Below are 13,832 nucleotides of genomic sequence, written 5' to 3'. Positions count from 1 at the left end.
ACTGTTTTAAAATAAAATTTTCAATTTTATAAAATCTCAAATTTTTAGATTTTGTAGCTTGTGCTGACACCTGCTGGAAAGCGCAATAAATTTTGATAATGTATCGAAATATGGAAAATATCGATTCTTTGAAGTATATCGAAGACGCCTCAACTTTCTTGTTTTCCCGCGTAAACTGTTACGAATGCGTACCGGTTGTTTTCAGTCGTGTTTGTGTATATAAATTTTATAATCGTGAAGATATTTGTAAAAATATTTGTAAACAGTATTGTGTTAAAACAGTAAAATTAATCGGAAAAGATGGATATTGATCGAGATCAAAGATTAGAAGAAATACAAAGAGAGTATATGGATTTTTTAGATGATATGGTAAGTTTGTAAAATTTTATAATTCTTAACCCTATATTATTCGTCCTTTTTCTTGCGTATTCCTTAGGAAGATCAAGGCATTTATACTACTCTTGTTAAAAATATGATTGAAGAAAACAATCGCAGACTGTATGTAAATGTTAACGATTTACGAAGAAAGAATCCTACTCGTACAGCGAGGTATACATAAATCTACTTTGTTCATTCCTGATCTTGTTTCTCAAGTATGATTAATCATATTAATTTTACAATATTTTATACCACATTGGTTCTAATTCTTTTTATAGTCTATTAAATAATTCTTTTGAAGAACATCAAGCTTTCCAAAATGCATTAAAGCAATTTGTTGCAAGCATTGACACAGAGTATGCAAAACAAAATATAGATTTTTTTATAGCATTTGAAGGAAGTTTTGGAAATAAACATGTTACACCAAGAACCCTTACATCACGCTTTTTAGGTAACTTGGTGTGTGTAGAAGGTATTGTTACAAAATGTAAGTTATACAATTTTATATCATATTATATATCATATCAATTTTATGCGTGAATATTATTACATTTTGATTCTGTGAAATATGTGTTTTAAACTTTGTTAGGTTCCTTGGTACGTCCAAAGGTTGTGAGAAGTGTTCATTATTGCAATGTAACACATACAGTAATTGAACGAACATATACTGACTTCACTTCATTTGAAGCATTTCCACAGTCTGCTGTGTACCCAACTACAGTAATTATTTATAATACCATCATTCAAAAGTAAAATAAATATTTCATGTCATATTTCTAATTTCGCAAATGTAGGATGAAGATGGTAATCCATTAGAAACAGAATTTGGCCTTTCTACATACAAAGATCATCAGACATTAACAATTCAAGAAATGCCAGAAAAAGCACCAACTGGTCAGCTACCAAGAAGTATAGATGTTGTATGCGATAATGATTTAGTAGATATTTGTAAACCTGGAGACAGAGTTCAGATTGTTGGAAGCTTCAGATGTCTACCTGGTAAACAAGGAGGATATACAACAGGAACTTTCAGGTATGCCAACTAACAAATATAAGTTTTGAAAATAACATTTAAATCTATTTAAATATAAAAATTATCTTATACAGATCGATCTTAATTGCTAACAATATCATGCAATTAAGCAAAGAAGCTAATCTAACTATTTCTCATGATGATGTTGCTAAGTGTAAAAAACTTGCAAAAAACAATCCTTGCAAAAATATCTTTGAATTACTTGCTAGATCGCTAGCACCTTCCATTCATGGTCATGATTACGTGAAGAAAGCAATTTTATGTTTATTACTTGGTGGTGTTGAGAAATTATTACCTAATGGTACAAGATTAAGAGGGTAAGAAACATTAAGTTATATGCATAGCAAGTAAATTTTCTTAATTGACTTTAAATAAGATCTAATAGTTAATTCCTTTATTAGAGATATCAATGTTTTGCTCATTGGTGATCCATCTGTTGCAAAGTCACAACTTTTGCGCTACGTTCTGTGTACAGCTCCGAGAGCAATACCAACTACTGGTAGAGGATCATCTGGCGTGGGTTTAACAGCCGCAGTTACTATAGATAATGAGACAGGAGAACGTCGGCTTGAAGCTGGGGCTATGGTATTAGCGGATCGCGGAATTATTTGTATAGATGAATTTGATAAAATGTCAGACATTGACAGAACAGCTATTCATGAAGTGATGGAACAAGGAAAAGTAACAATTGCTAAAGCTGGAATACATGTTAGCTTAAATGCAAGATGTTCAGTACTGGCAGCTGCAAATCCAGTTTATGGAAGAGTAAATTGCGTTATATTCATTAATATAAATTAATATGTATTTGTTTATACATATATCTTTTTCAGTACGATCAATATAAGACGCCAATGGAAAATATCGGACTCCAGGATTCATTGCTTTCACGTTTCGATTTATTATTTGTTATGCTAGACATTGTGGATTCTGAACAAGATCAAATAATCAGTGACCATGTTGTTAGGATGCATAGGTATAGAAGTACAAAAGAAAAAGATGGAGAGGCATTACCTCTAGGCAGTAAAGTAGATATATTAAGTACAAAAAATCCAGATCAAATCCTTCCTGATGAAAATGACACTCAAGTTTATCAAAAATATGATCCCTTATTGCATGGATTATTGCAATCTAAAAGGTACTTAAACTGTTATACATTTATACATTTATATTTATAGTACTTTGTAGAATGATAATGTTCTTTTAGCGATCAATTACTAACTATAAATTTTATGAGGAAATATATTCACATAGCTCGTTGTATGAAACCAAAGCTTACAGAGGAAGCTAGTGAAGTAATTGCTTCCGAATATTCGAAATTACGATCTGAAGAATCGATAAGTTCTGATGTAGCAAGGGTACATTGTTTTATTCATTTGTAATTTATTTCATTTATTTCCTCATTAATTTTTTATTACTTCTTACTAGACTCAACCAGTAACAGCTCGTACTTTAGAAACATTGATTCGATTGTCTACTGCACATGCAAAGGCTCGTTTATCAAAAAACGTTACCGCAGATGATGCGCATGCAGCAATAGAATTGGTAGAATTTGCCTATTTCAAACGAGTTCTGGAAAAAGAAAGGAAGAAACGAAGGCGACATGATAGCGAAGAAAGTGCAGGTGGAGACGAGGAGAACGAAATCAAGAAGAAACGTACAAAGAAGAGTAACGCGGGAGAACAAGACCCATATGATTTTGAAAGCGATGATGACAGCCACATTGATGAAGCTGCAAAAAGAATTACTAGGTCGCAAATGAAATCGACTGATTCAAGTCAGCCATCAGCACCAGATTCTGATCAAACTGTAGAATCAGAAACTATTGCAACTATCACTGAAGAAAGGTATGTGTTTAATTGTTTTTAAACTGTTATTTATATCATTTAATTTGAGTATTATATATGAATTTGAATATTATATATGTTCTGTGATTTCAGATTGAAGGTTTTCAGAGCACTTCTTCATAAATTGTTCCAACAACAAAGGGCACAATCACTTTCATTATCAGCAGTACGCGAATATATCAATACTCAACAAAGTCAAGAATTTACATCGAACGAAATTACCGCTGCAATTAACAAAATGTCTGATGCGAATCAAATTATGGCCGCAGATGATAATATCTTCCTTATGTAAAATGTATTTGGTACTGTAAGTTATCCTGTATTTTCTAGATTAAGGATAATTGTAAATTTGTTATGAATGTATTTATCGTTAAAAAAAACATTTTATGCATATCTATATTCTGGTTAAATTATACTTTTACTATTTAAAATTTATATTATATGTATAAGTACTTGATACATTTTATATTCTCATAATTGACAATTCATAAAAATGGCTGATCTATCTCTTTTTTTCTAAAATAAAGAGAGAGTTTAATATAATTGGAAATATTTATATCTATCAACATTTATTATCTCTCCATATTACAGTACAGCACATTGGCACGTAAACTAGCAACAGTGATCAACATTCATTACAATATCGTAAACAATATTGTTTATATTTCTAAGTCTTTGTTTTGTATATATATATATTTATATAAAATCAACCCATATCACATAGATATAAATAGTTGCGCTGTCTCATTTAAATATATATATATATATATATATGTATCTAATATTTAGGCATTTTTTACACAACTTGTCATATCCGCGTTTTTATACCGTTAAAAAAGTTCTTAAATTTGTAACGTCATAAATTTTCACTGTATACTAGCTGTTATAAATTTTTGTAATTATCTTGAACATACGGTATTTCTAGAACTGTCTGATCAAGTTTTAAAAAACCTTGCTGTATAATATTTAATTTTACATAATCATATTGTTTGAAATTATGTATGTTGATTTATATTTACAGGTCTAATACCATTTGATTTGAATATACATCAATGATAATATTGTAACATAATATATTGCCTTTTTTTTCATACGCACAATTTGTATAATTAAATTATGATCTTTGAATGTACCAAATTGTTTAGATTTTACTATATAGGTATATATATAATCACAACAAAAAAATACTACAACATTTATAATCAGCTACTTTCTTATTGTTATAATACAGGCCTTCAGGACGTAATGTTTCTATTGGAAATGAACAAATTTCGTTCGATCGTCTTTTGTTCACATTCGATATATTAAATTTTCAACAACTAAATTGTTTATTTTTTTAAAAAATCGTCACTTAAATTCATTGTACTCATATTGTTCTCGATAACGTTAATTTCATTACTCTTAATTAGCACTTCCATGGCTTAACTTTTTGCTGTATAAAACCTACTGTGTCTAATTCTATAATTCTGTACAAATTACACATTTCAACACCAATAACTGACACAGAATATATATAACACAATAACAAATTATATTCAATATATCTTAAAATATGTTATTACAATCTACAAAACATTAATCTATATAGAACCTGAGTATTTGCAATAGCAAACTGAGACATGAGGGAAAAAATAAACTTCTGTTTATAAAAAAATAATATCGAATAACACGATAAATAATTTAGAAATAAGAATTGTATTATACAATTCCCTTGTGCAGTAATAAAATAATACTTCGATACAGCATTGCAAAATTTTCTATATAAAAATAACGATTAAAAATGGATATAAATCATTTTTCTACATATATCTCTACATTTTTCATTTTATAAACAACGACGTAAAAAATAAGATTCGAAAAATATGCAAAAGAAATAATTCTACTTCGATATTTTTCCGATAGGATTACAGAAATTGTACCTTGTCTTCTCTGTGCTCAAAAAATGCTTCTCTTATGCCTTACCTTTAACGCTGGTGTTTCAGGCACATACTTATATTTTTTTTCTTATTTACCAATGTTTTATTCGTGTAGACAGTTAAGAACGAAGCACATGTAATCAACAGTGAAATACAAATTGTATTTGCATTGTTTTTAATCTAATTCACATTTTCACCAAGGATGCTAAAAAGCATGTGCTCCATTTTTATACTGTACTGCGCTATACTTTTAATTTATATCCGCGGCTATTCGTTTAAAAGCGTTTACTTAAACCTCGTCTTCGCTGGACTCACTGCTATATGCCAACTGTTCCTTCCACCATTCTCGAACCTCTAGCATGACGCTGGAAGGTTTTGGTACAGTTGCTTTTGCATTGACTACTTCCCGCTGCTGTCGGCTTTGCTCGGTGCTCTCTGTGAGATGTGGCAAATTATTTTTCGGCGCCGCTTCAAATGGAAAGCTCACGTTGGAGAAAAACACGATGAAAAGAATATAGATACAGAGTATAAAAATATACATACGTGGTGGTCTATTATTCTTCTTCTTAGGTGCTGCACTCTTATCTTTTTCAGACCTAATCGAAGCAGGATCTGATAGTGTTGGAATTAAATATTTTCTTCCTGATCCACTACCTATACTATCAGATCTTGGAAGTACTACTGGTTTCTTTACTTTGCAGTGCCTGATTGCATCAATCTCCTGCTTGGTAATGAATATTATTAAAAATTATATATATATATATTTTTTAGTATCAATTAATTGAAAATAAAATTTACCTTCGTTTCAGTTTCTTCTTCTTTGGCTACTTCCTTCCCTTTTTCTTCTACATGCTCTTGTTGTTGTACCTGTTCAGTGTTGGCACGAAGACCGGCTACGAGACTATTCTGTTGCTTCTGTAATTGTAAAGTATAAATTACATCCAATTTTCTATAAATTATTGTTTGTAAACTTACCCCACTAGCACGTATTTTTTTCAGACAACCTTCTAGCCAATTTCTGATTGTTTGTTTAGCAACCTCTTCTTCAATAATGTATTCAAACTCCTCTCTTGCCAATAATTCTTCAAGTTGAAGGGCTTTTCGAATATCAACCGAACGATAGGATAACATGCTGCAAAGAACATGTCGTTGGAAAATATTTCTTAAAATAATGATAGTTACTTATACAAAGACTTACTTGATAACGTCATGAAAGGTAACATCTTCACCATTGTTCAACTTTTCTAATTCGTAGCACATATGTTTGAAGAGAAGTCGATCCTTCTGTGGGTCAGTTTCCAATCTACCTTTCAATAATCTTAAAATAAACTTCACCTAAAACAAACTAATATATCATTACTTCTAGCCAATTTATAATAGCATGTTAAGTCCGTAAAGACCTTTCTTTTAGGCGTACCCGTTTCACAGGTATAAAACCTTTCTGATGATTATCAACGACGTTCCAAGTGTTCTGGAAGTTTCTAATATCAGCATACGATAACAAAGCGTCTTCTTCATTGGAGTAAAATAGAGAAAAGTTCTCCATAATAATAGCTATTATGAAAGATTATAAATTTATGGTACCATCCTTAAAGAATCATTCCAAAACAACCAGTGTATCTATTCAATGGGATCGATTAGTACTTACCCACCAGAAGATTTAAAACAATGTAAGTGATAATGACGTAGAAAGTACAAAAATATATTAAGGAAGCATGAAAGTTGCCGCAATCGGTTTCCCAATAATTAGCAGCTGGAGTGCAATATGGTGGTTGTATCATGCAATCGTGCATTATTTTATTCCAATCTTCCCCTGTGACAATACGGAAGAGCATCGCGACGCCTGTTACAGGTGACTCAAAATTGGCACGCCTAAATGATAATCGTCTCTCTTAAGATTGTATTAGAAAAAAGCGCCTGCACCATTTAATTATTTTCTAATCTTAACACTACTCCTTCATTTTATTGCACTGAAATACGTAACATTACCTTCCTATACCTTCACCATACTTTACAGTTCCAAAGATGATCGTGCCAGCTAGCGCATAAAAGAAAACAAGAAGGAACATGCCAAATATAATGAAGAAACTTTTGCAAACGGATACTCCGACCGTTAACATCAGCATTTTGAGAGTTGTATGTTTGCCAGTGATTGTGAAAAATCTAAGGATCACGACCATGAAGCCGATTACATATGACAAATCATTCTGCAAGAAAGGTATTCCCGTCATTACGGTCATTATGTTATTTTTAAACAAACGAACGATCACTGGATAATAATATTACCGACCTACCTTCATTGTACAATGAATGACGATCCAAATAACACCGACGACTGTCACGAGCAAATCATATCTGTTTCTTCTGGACTGCCAATAGCCACGTGGTGTAAAAGCAATATTTTTCATAATTACTTCCACGAGGAAGATGAGTGTCAGAATCGTGGACACCGTAGCGAGTGCTTCCGTGTGTTCTTCCTCGATTCTCCACTTAAGGGGGGAAAAAATAAAAAAAGGTTCATTAACGCAAAAAAAATATTGTGTCGATTTACTTTTACCACGGTCTAATGGTAGCCGGCAAGGAACAAATGATTCAAGGTAACAGTCATTGAATCCTGTCCTTTTGCGAGTATGTTCTTTTGTATGCGAAAAGTTTGCTAATTAATTTTATAAAACGATGTTATGGTGTTGTGGTGTTTTTGTGTGTTGTTCTTATAGAAAATGGATGAAAAATTATTCAACTCACAGAGACACACAGAAGAGCACTGTTTATGAGCACCATGACCGCAATAAATCTTTTAAAATAGATATTTTGCGTGATGTCATAGATAAATGCCCTGAATTTTTTCCCATCTGGTCTGGGTGGTAAATGTAACGGTTGTGCGATTTTCAGTCGCTTTTTCAAATCACACCTATTCGAATCATAATAAATATTCGTTTACAATTTGAACGTTTCATTTGAGAAATTCATTATGTTTAATTAAAACTTTACCATCGTCTTTGATCGACCGTGAGTAATGCGGTTCCTTTATTTTCAGAATAATTAGCGATAACAACACCGACGAACAGCGTTAAACCAATCATACAACCCAGGAAAATATAGATATGAATATAAATAGCATGGACCTAAAAAGTCATTGAATAATATCATCGCAGAAGTACTCGAAGGTAATGTTAATGACTTACGGGACCAAGAGCTTGTATAAGAACATCTCTAACGTCGAGCCATCCTTTAAAAGAGAGTACTTCAAAAAGTGCCATCAGCGCGTCACCAATATTATCAAAATTAAATCTTCTAGGATTAGCCCTAAAAGATTTTAATATCTACTTAGAAACCCTTTCCTTTGTAGAATCATTTAAATTTGGCATTTTCTTTTTAATAAGCCTACCAAACGCGTGGCACTAGTATCGATGGATAGCTCTCATTTTCGCTAGGATTTAATTTCATTTTCGTCACAAAAACTCTCCTCATGAATACTCCAACGCAATCTTCTCGTTTTAAAATAGTGGGATCGTTGCAACGAGCTAATCTACCCCCGTAGAGCTGTACACCATAACTCGCGAATATAAACATCAGTAAAATCAATAGAGTAGAGACCTAAAAAGCTTCTTATTCATTTTTTGTCTGAACTCAGTGCCAAACGGCTTTTATGTATTCAAAAAACATTTGCATGTTTGAACTTTTAATTAGAATTATTTACCAATAAGATCTCTTTGAACCCTCTACATAATTCATAAACAACTTTTCTCATGTGCGGTACAAGAGTGAAGATTCTTAGTGGTCTAACGCAACGTAAGATCATAAGAAGTTGCGCACCGGAATTCGGAGGCACGCTCCTCGGCATCCAACAGAGAAACACGAGGCTGACCTAAACGACCACTGGATTAGCGTTGAATTTATCAGATATCGAATAGCAAGAGTGATTTTTTATCAACGTACGACATAAATAAAAATATCCAACACGGAGGCGACGTCTTTGATATAGGCCTTCGGCGTAAAAAATAGCCCGTCTGCCAGAATTTTCAGAGCTAACTCGATACTCATAAAGATCACGAAACCGTACTCCGCAATTTGCAATGCCGGAACTTCCATTACGCGGTATCGTGGTGTTTCGAACATCATAGAGATACAAGACATAGTGGTAGCAAAAATCATTACCCAATCAAGGTACGTGACCAAGCCAAGAAAATTGCTACAAAGCGTATAAATATATGTGACTATAATTAATATTCCTTGTCTTGAACTTCAAGCAATAGTTTAATGCATTTTAAAATATCAATGCTTATACTGAAAGCACTTACTGCAGGCTTTTATATTGAACTTTCCTCTCTTTTCCAGTTAATGGATCTTTTACATTTGTATCGTATCTCGCGTAAACAAGCGACTGGCAAATTTTACGAAATTTACTCTCACGCGGTACTGCGAACAATGGTGTGTCAAAAAATGGGTGATTTTCGCGTAAATCTTCTTCACGCTGATTTCTACATAAGTGCAATGTGGTAAGCAGTTCAATTAGAAATAGAAAGAGTGTAAGTGTTCGAACCAGTGAGGAGAAACTATTGCATCTTACCTTCGCATCTCGGCCTGCTGTCGTTTAGCTTGCAACAATTTAATGTCCAAATCATGCGGTCTACTCCGAGAAGAGCTAACTCTGTTTATACCTCCGATATCACCGTTTTCCATTAAATGTTCGTACGTCTGTTTCAACTTGATTGATCCACTACGGACGCTTCTTCTAATTGATCTATTATAATGATTATTTACAAAATTATTATTATTTATAAATACTTTTTAAGTAATACATTATTATGCAATTATTTGTAGAACTTAAGATCTTACTTTTTCTGGTCAAAACGAAGTTGCTTGGCACTACTGACAGTACCCTGTGGCTTTAAAAGACCTTTCCCTGGCACTGGTATCATAGCCGAATCACCTAGTAATAATCTTTGATTATTTGAATCACTGAAAAACGGTACAAATATTATATGTTTAGCATAAGACTTATAAATAATGTTCAAACATTTTATGATATAATAACTCACTTTATAATATAGATAACAGCTGCTTTTTTAAGATTTGTAACAACGTTTCTTACTTTCGGTGGATTATTTAAAATTTTTACTGGACGTTGTTTCCTATATATCATTTTTGAATCAAAAGTTTCATTTATTTTCTTGACCCCTTCGTTTTCTTCAGTTTCCATTTCAAATACAAACTGTCTCATGAAACTTTCACGAACCTAAATTAAAAATATAAAAATGTATACGTTTTACCCATTTTCTTTGTAATAAAAATACACAGTAGGATAATAAGTAATACTTACTTTTGGAAGATTGAAATCTGATGGCACTTTGTGTAAACATGTCATTTGAGGACTATCAGGAAACTTTTCAAAGATTCGCAATCTAAATGGTAGAGTTTCCTTTATCTCTGCACTTTGTTCGCGGAATTTTAATTGCTTCAGTTTCTTAATATCCTCGTCCAATTCAAGATTATCCAAAATTACAGCGACGAACAAACTTAACACAATCTATAAAAAAGATATAATATTATTAATTACATCACAATTAAGAAGAAAGTAACTTCAAATCTATCTCTATTTTTTTTTACCAGTGTGACGAAAAGATGGTATAGAATGAAATACATAGCAGCAAGAGGAGCCATTGTTTCATGTGTTCTTAACATAGTTTCGTCCATAACATCTACCCAAGCTTCTTGTGTCAAGATTTGGAACATGGACATAAATGCCTAAAACACCTTCTGTCAGTATAATTTGATTACAGTATAAATCTGATTACATCTTTTACCTCTGGAAATGTTTCAAATTTCGTGAAATCAAGAAAGCAAAAAAGCTGCATAGAAATACTGGACGATATGACTAGCAGGCACATGGTAAATATAATGAGGCTGCCTAGCTTCTTCCCCGGACCAAATATTTTATATACAAAATCCTCAAGCATAGGTGATGCCTTAATGAGTCTGACTACTCTAAGAACCTAATTACAAAAAAATACCATATCAATTTATCATTGTATACTTTGATTCTATCTTTTTTTCTAACTATATAACTGTATCTGTTTTAGGGCTGAACAAAAGTGAATATAGAAACCTGAAAATACGTGAATCCAGAAAGATAGAAGAACGGAATGATGTGTAGGGTTGTACCAATTGCCAGCAGCAGCTCGAATTTGTGAATCGAATGCTTGTAATAACTGCGAAAGCCGAGACACCAGATTTTGAATAACGTCTCGAGGTCCAAGAATACGGTGAACGCGATTTCAGCGTAGTAATAGTTGTCATAGTACATATGCCTTGGTTTCTCATCATGCTTGAAGCTCATCGTCGCGGTGGCGATTCCATTTGCCAAAATCACGAACATTACCACCATACGAAATTGAGGAGATCTAAGAATTGCGTGACATATGGGAGAAGCTAATCCTCCATGTTTGTTTTCATCTAGAGTTACCAATTTCCAACCATTATCGTCACCAGTTAGTATCTAAAAAAAAAAAAAAGAGAGACATTATATGTGGAGTCCAATTAATTATTTTACGAACTACAAAGTTTATTACTAACTTGCGACGCTGTATTGTTACTGATGTGCCCCCTAACACCCCACATTTGTTGAAATTGTACTCGTATTTCATTAAAAGTTTCCGTAATGACGGCTATGAATACGTTTTTCACAAGCCATGCCAAGAAAAATATCATCGTACTAAAGTAAAGAACCGCACGCCAAGCGGGTAAACTATCTATTGCACGGTACATGATAAAAACCCATCCCTCTTGCGATGCAGTTTGATAGACAGTAAAAATACTAGTAGCTGAAAAACCAAAGTTATTTCTGTAAAGTACATTACTTATTTATTAAAGTTGTAAGAAATGTTTTATACTGTAAGGTTTGTCATTACCAAATTCATCGAATCCATTGAAACCCATGATGTACTTCGACAACTGGAGTTTCATACAAGTCATTCCTTCTGGACATTGGTATCCTGATTCAGGATCAGTAGAACAGAAAGTATCAGGAATGGCTAAACTATTTATAGTTATATACTTCGGATCTGTAGTATTAAGAACACAATGGTTTTTCAATTCACCGAAGAATTGAACGCCTAAAAGACCATAAAGAGACATGAAGAAAAGGAAGAAAAGAGTCACATTATATATCTGTTGACTCGAACGCCTGAAATCACAAGTAGCGCAATAAGTATAAAACGCTCAATAAATTTTTTATCTCCAAAATACTTACTTAAAAATTTGATTAATTCTAGCTTTCGGCATGGAGAACTTAAGGAAGACTCGTAAGAAGCGTATCATAATCAAGGGTCGTGGTGCCCGCAATATCGAAATGGGAGTGAGTCGTATATCGAAACCTAGCATCTCAAACATTTGTAAAATTACAGATAACCAGAGAAAGATGACCATACTTCCATCGAATTGGCACCAATGGTCTTTTAGATAAGATTTATCCCTCTGTAACTGAATGATTGTCAGTTTTTTGTAAATTGTTATATAGATTTACAATATTATACGAATTACCTTCAGTATGCCCCTTATGTGCATCTTAGCAATCATTTCAGCAGTAAATAAAAACGTAATAACTAAATCACAAATAAAGGTAACATATTGAAGAGGTGGAACTTTTTCAAAAGTCTTAGGAGTATTTAAGCAAACAGAAGCTAAAGATACCAGAGCACAAGACCTCATCAATCTTCTCACCCATAGCTACAACAACCAAGTAATTAGTTAGTAATTAATATTAATAAATGTACACGCAGTTTACAAGAAGAAATGACAAATATCTGACTTATTCAGGAATGAATATACGTGTTTCTGATGTACCTTATTCACCCATTCTATATCAGCGCTCTCATTGAGGGACTCTTCTGGGCCATAATCGGCCAAGACGGGTTCCCCTTTGAGGCTCTGCTTGCGCCCCAGCATCATAATAGGAATTATGTTCGCAATGGTGAGGCCTATAATTGAAAAGTATTGCGAATAACACAATATTACAGAATAAACATGAACATCAATAACAATAAATAATAATAAAAAACAATTCTTTCGATATTATTATAAAAACAATTATATTATTATAAATCAACAGCAATATGGTAGTTAAATAATTACATGTTGAAAATTAAAATATAATATATGATACCGATATACGAAAAAGACAATAGTTAAAATTGCTATAACATAATTAAACGTGTACATAATGTATAATTTTAATTAAGATTACTATAATTATCGCGTCCAATAAAAATGATGTAATTAATTGGTCCTACCTTTTTTTTAACAATTTGGACGACAACGAAAATTGCCTTTACGGCAATTCATATAGACTACATTTCAGTATAAAACAACGATAAAGCTTTAACGTGTAATAAACATCTTATTAGTAACAACAAACTGGCGGCATGGCGGTGATCATTTTTTGGTTCAGTTCTGGGCTTTCCAGTGATAGTGAAAGCTCGATGTGAGCATGAGCAGTAATATTATCATTGCAAACAAATCAATATTTCAAATCGTGAACGAAGGCGCGTGAATTGACGATGTTGTAAATAACAAAGACTTTTATTTTGATAAACATTATTTATTAATGAAATATTTAAAAGAATAATGTCGATTTATTTTAAAAATATAGTCTTCTTCTCT

The 13,832-nt window shown here is 32.5% G+C and overlaps 2 protein-coding genes and 1 long non-coding RNA gene across 9 annotated transcripts; 2 read left to right on the top strand and 1 right to left on the bottom strand.

Annotated features, from left to right (window-relative positions):
* The first annotated feature begins 60 nt into the window (after nucleotides 1-60).
* Nucleotides 61-3,610, top strand: Mcm3 (minichromosome maintenance 3). Its single transcript, XM_072019496.1, has 11 exons — nucleotides 61-369; nucleotides 437-549; nucleotides 657-865; nucleotides 968-1,098; nucleotides 1,173-1,411; nucleotides 1,486-1,728; nucleotides 1,813-2,176; nucleotides 2,242-2,546; nucleotides 2,616-2,766; nucleotides 2,837-3,255; nucleotides 3,349-3,610. The coding sequence occupies exons 1-11, from the start codon at nucleotides 301-303 to the stop codon at nucleotides 3,545-3,547; spliced, it is 2,442 nt and encodes an 813-aa protein (XP_071875597.1). The 5' UTR covers nucleotides 61-300; the 3' UTR covers nucleotides 3,548-3,610.
* Nucleotides 3,611-3,846: 236 nt separating this feature from the next.
* Nucleotides 3,847-13,707, bottom strand: LOC139995732 (sodium leak channel NALCN-like). 7 transcript variants are annotated; one of them, XM_072019466.1, is made up of 29 exons: nucleotides 13,463-13,707; nucleotides 13,017-13,150; nucleotides 12,714-12,899; nucleotides 12,424-12,653; nucleotides 12,083-12,357; nucleotides 11,748-11,995; nucleotides 11,281-11,670; nucleotides 10,979-11,167; nucleotides 10,782-10,919; nucleotides 10,495-10,701; nucleotides 10,214-10,410; nucleotides 10,011-10,133; nucleotides 9,742-9,915; nucleotides 9,473-9,652; nucleotides 9,111-9,363; nucleotides 8,872-9,039; nucleotides 8,560-8,768; nucleotides 8,357-8,477; nucleotides 8,163-8,296; nucleotides 7,917-8,082; nucleotides 7,466-7,660; nucleotides 7,161-7,378; nucleotides 6,820-7,043; nucleotides 6,589-6,725; nucleotides 6,370-6,506; nucleotides 6,147-6,303; nucleotides 5,970-6,086; nucleotides 5,715-5,895; nucleotides 3,847-5,639 (listed from the first exon to the last, which is right to left on the bottom strand). In XM_072019466.1, the coding sequence occupies exons 2-29, from the start codon at nucleotides 13,119-13,121 to the stop codon at nucleotides 5,461-5,463; spliced, it is 5,238 nt and encodes a 1,745-aa protein (XP_071875567.1). In that variant the 5' UTR covers nucleotides 13,122-13,150; nucleotides 13,463-13,707; the 3' UTR covers nucleotides 3,847-5,460. The 7 variants fall into 7 exon arrangements, 6 of the variants coding, with proteins under 6 accessions (XP_071875567.1, XP_071875571.1, XP_071875568.1 ...); XM_072019470.1 differs by having other exon boundaries at nucleotides 3,847-5,606; XM_072019467.1 differs by having other exon boundaries at nucleotides 5,715-5,892.
* Nucleotides 7,256-12,533, top strand: LOC139995765 (uncharacterized). Its single transcript, XR_011802052.1, has 5 exons — nucleotides 7,256-7,389; nucleotides 8,209-9,338; nucleotides 9,510-9,670; nucleotides 10,785-11,063; nucleotides 11,255-12,533. It is a non-coding gene; the product is annotated as an uncharacterized lncRNA (long non-coding RNA).
* Nucleotides 13,708-13,832: the final 125 nt, after the last annotated feature.

The sequence above is a fragment of the Bombus fervidus genome, chromosome 16 (assembly GCF_041682495.2).
Source record: "Bombus fervidus isolate BK054 chromosome 16, iyBomFerv1, whole genome shotgun sequence".
Classification (NCBI taxonomy): domain Eukaryota; kingdom Metazoa; phylum Arthropoda; class Insecta; order Hymenoptera; family Apidae; genus Bombus; species Bombus fervidus.
Note: the sequence above shows the minus strand (reverse complement) of the source record. Positions and strands in the feature narration are given on the sequence as shown.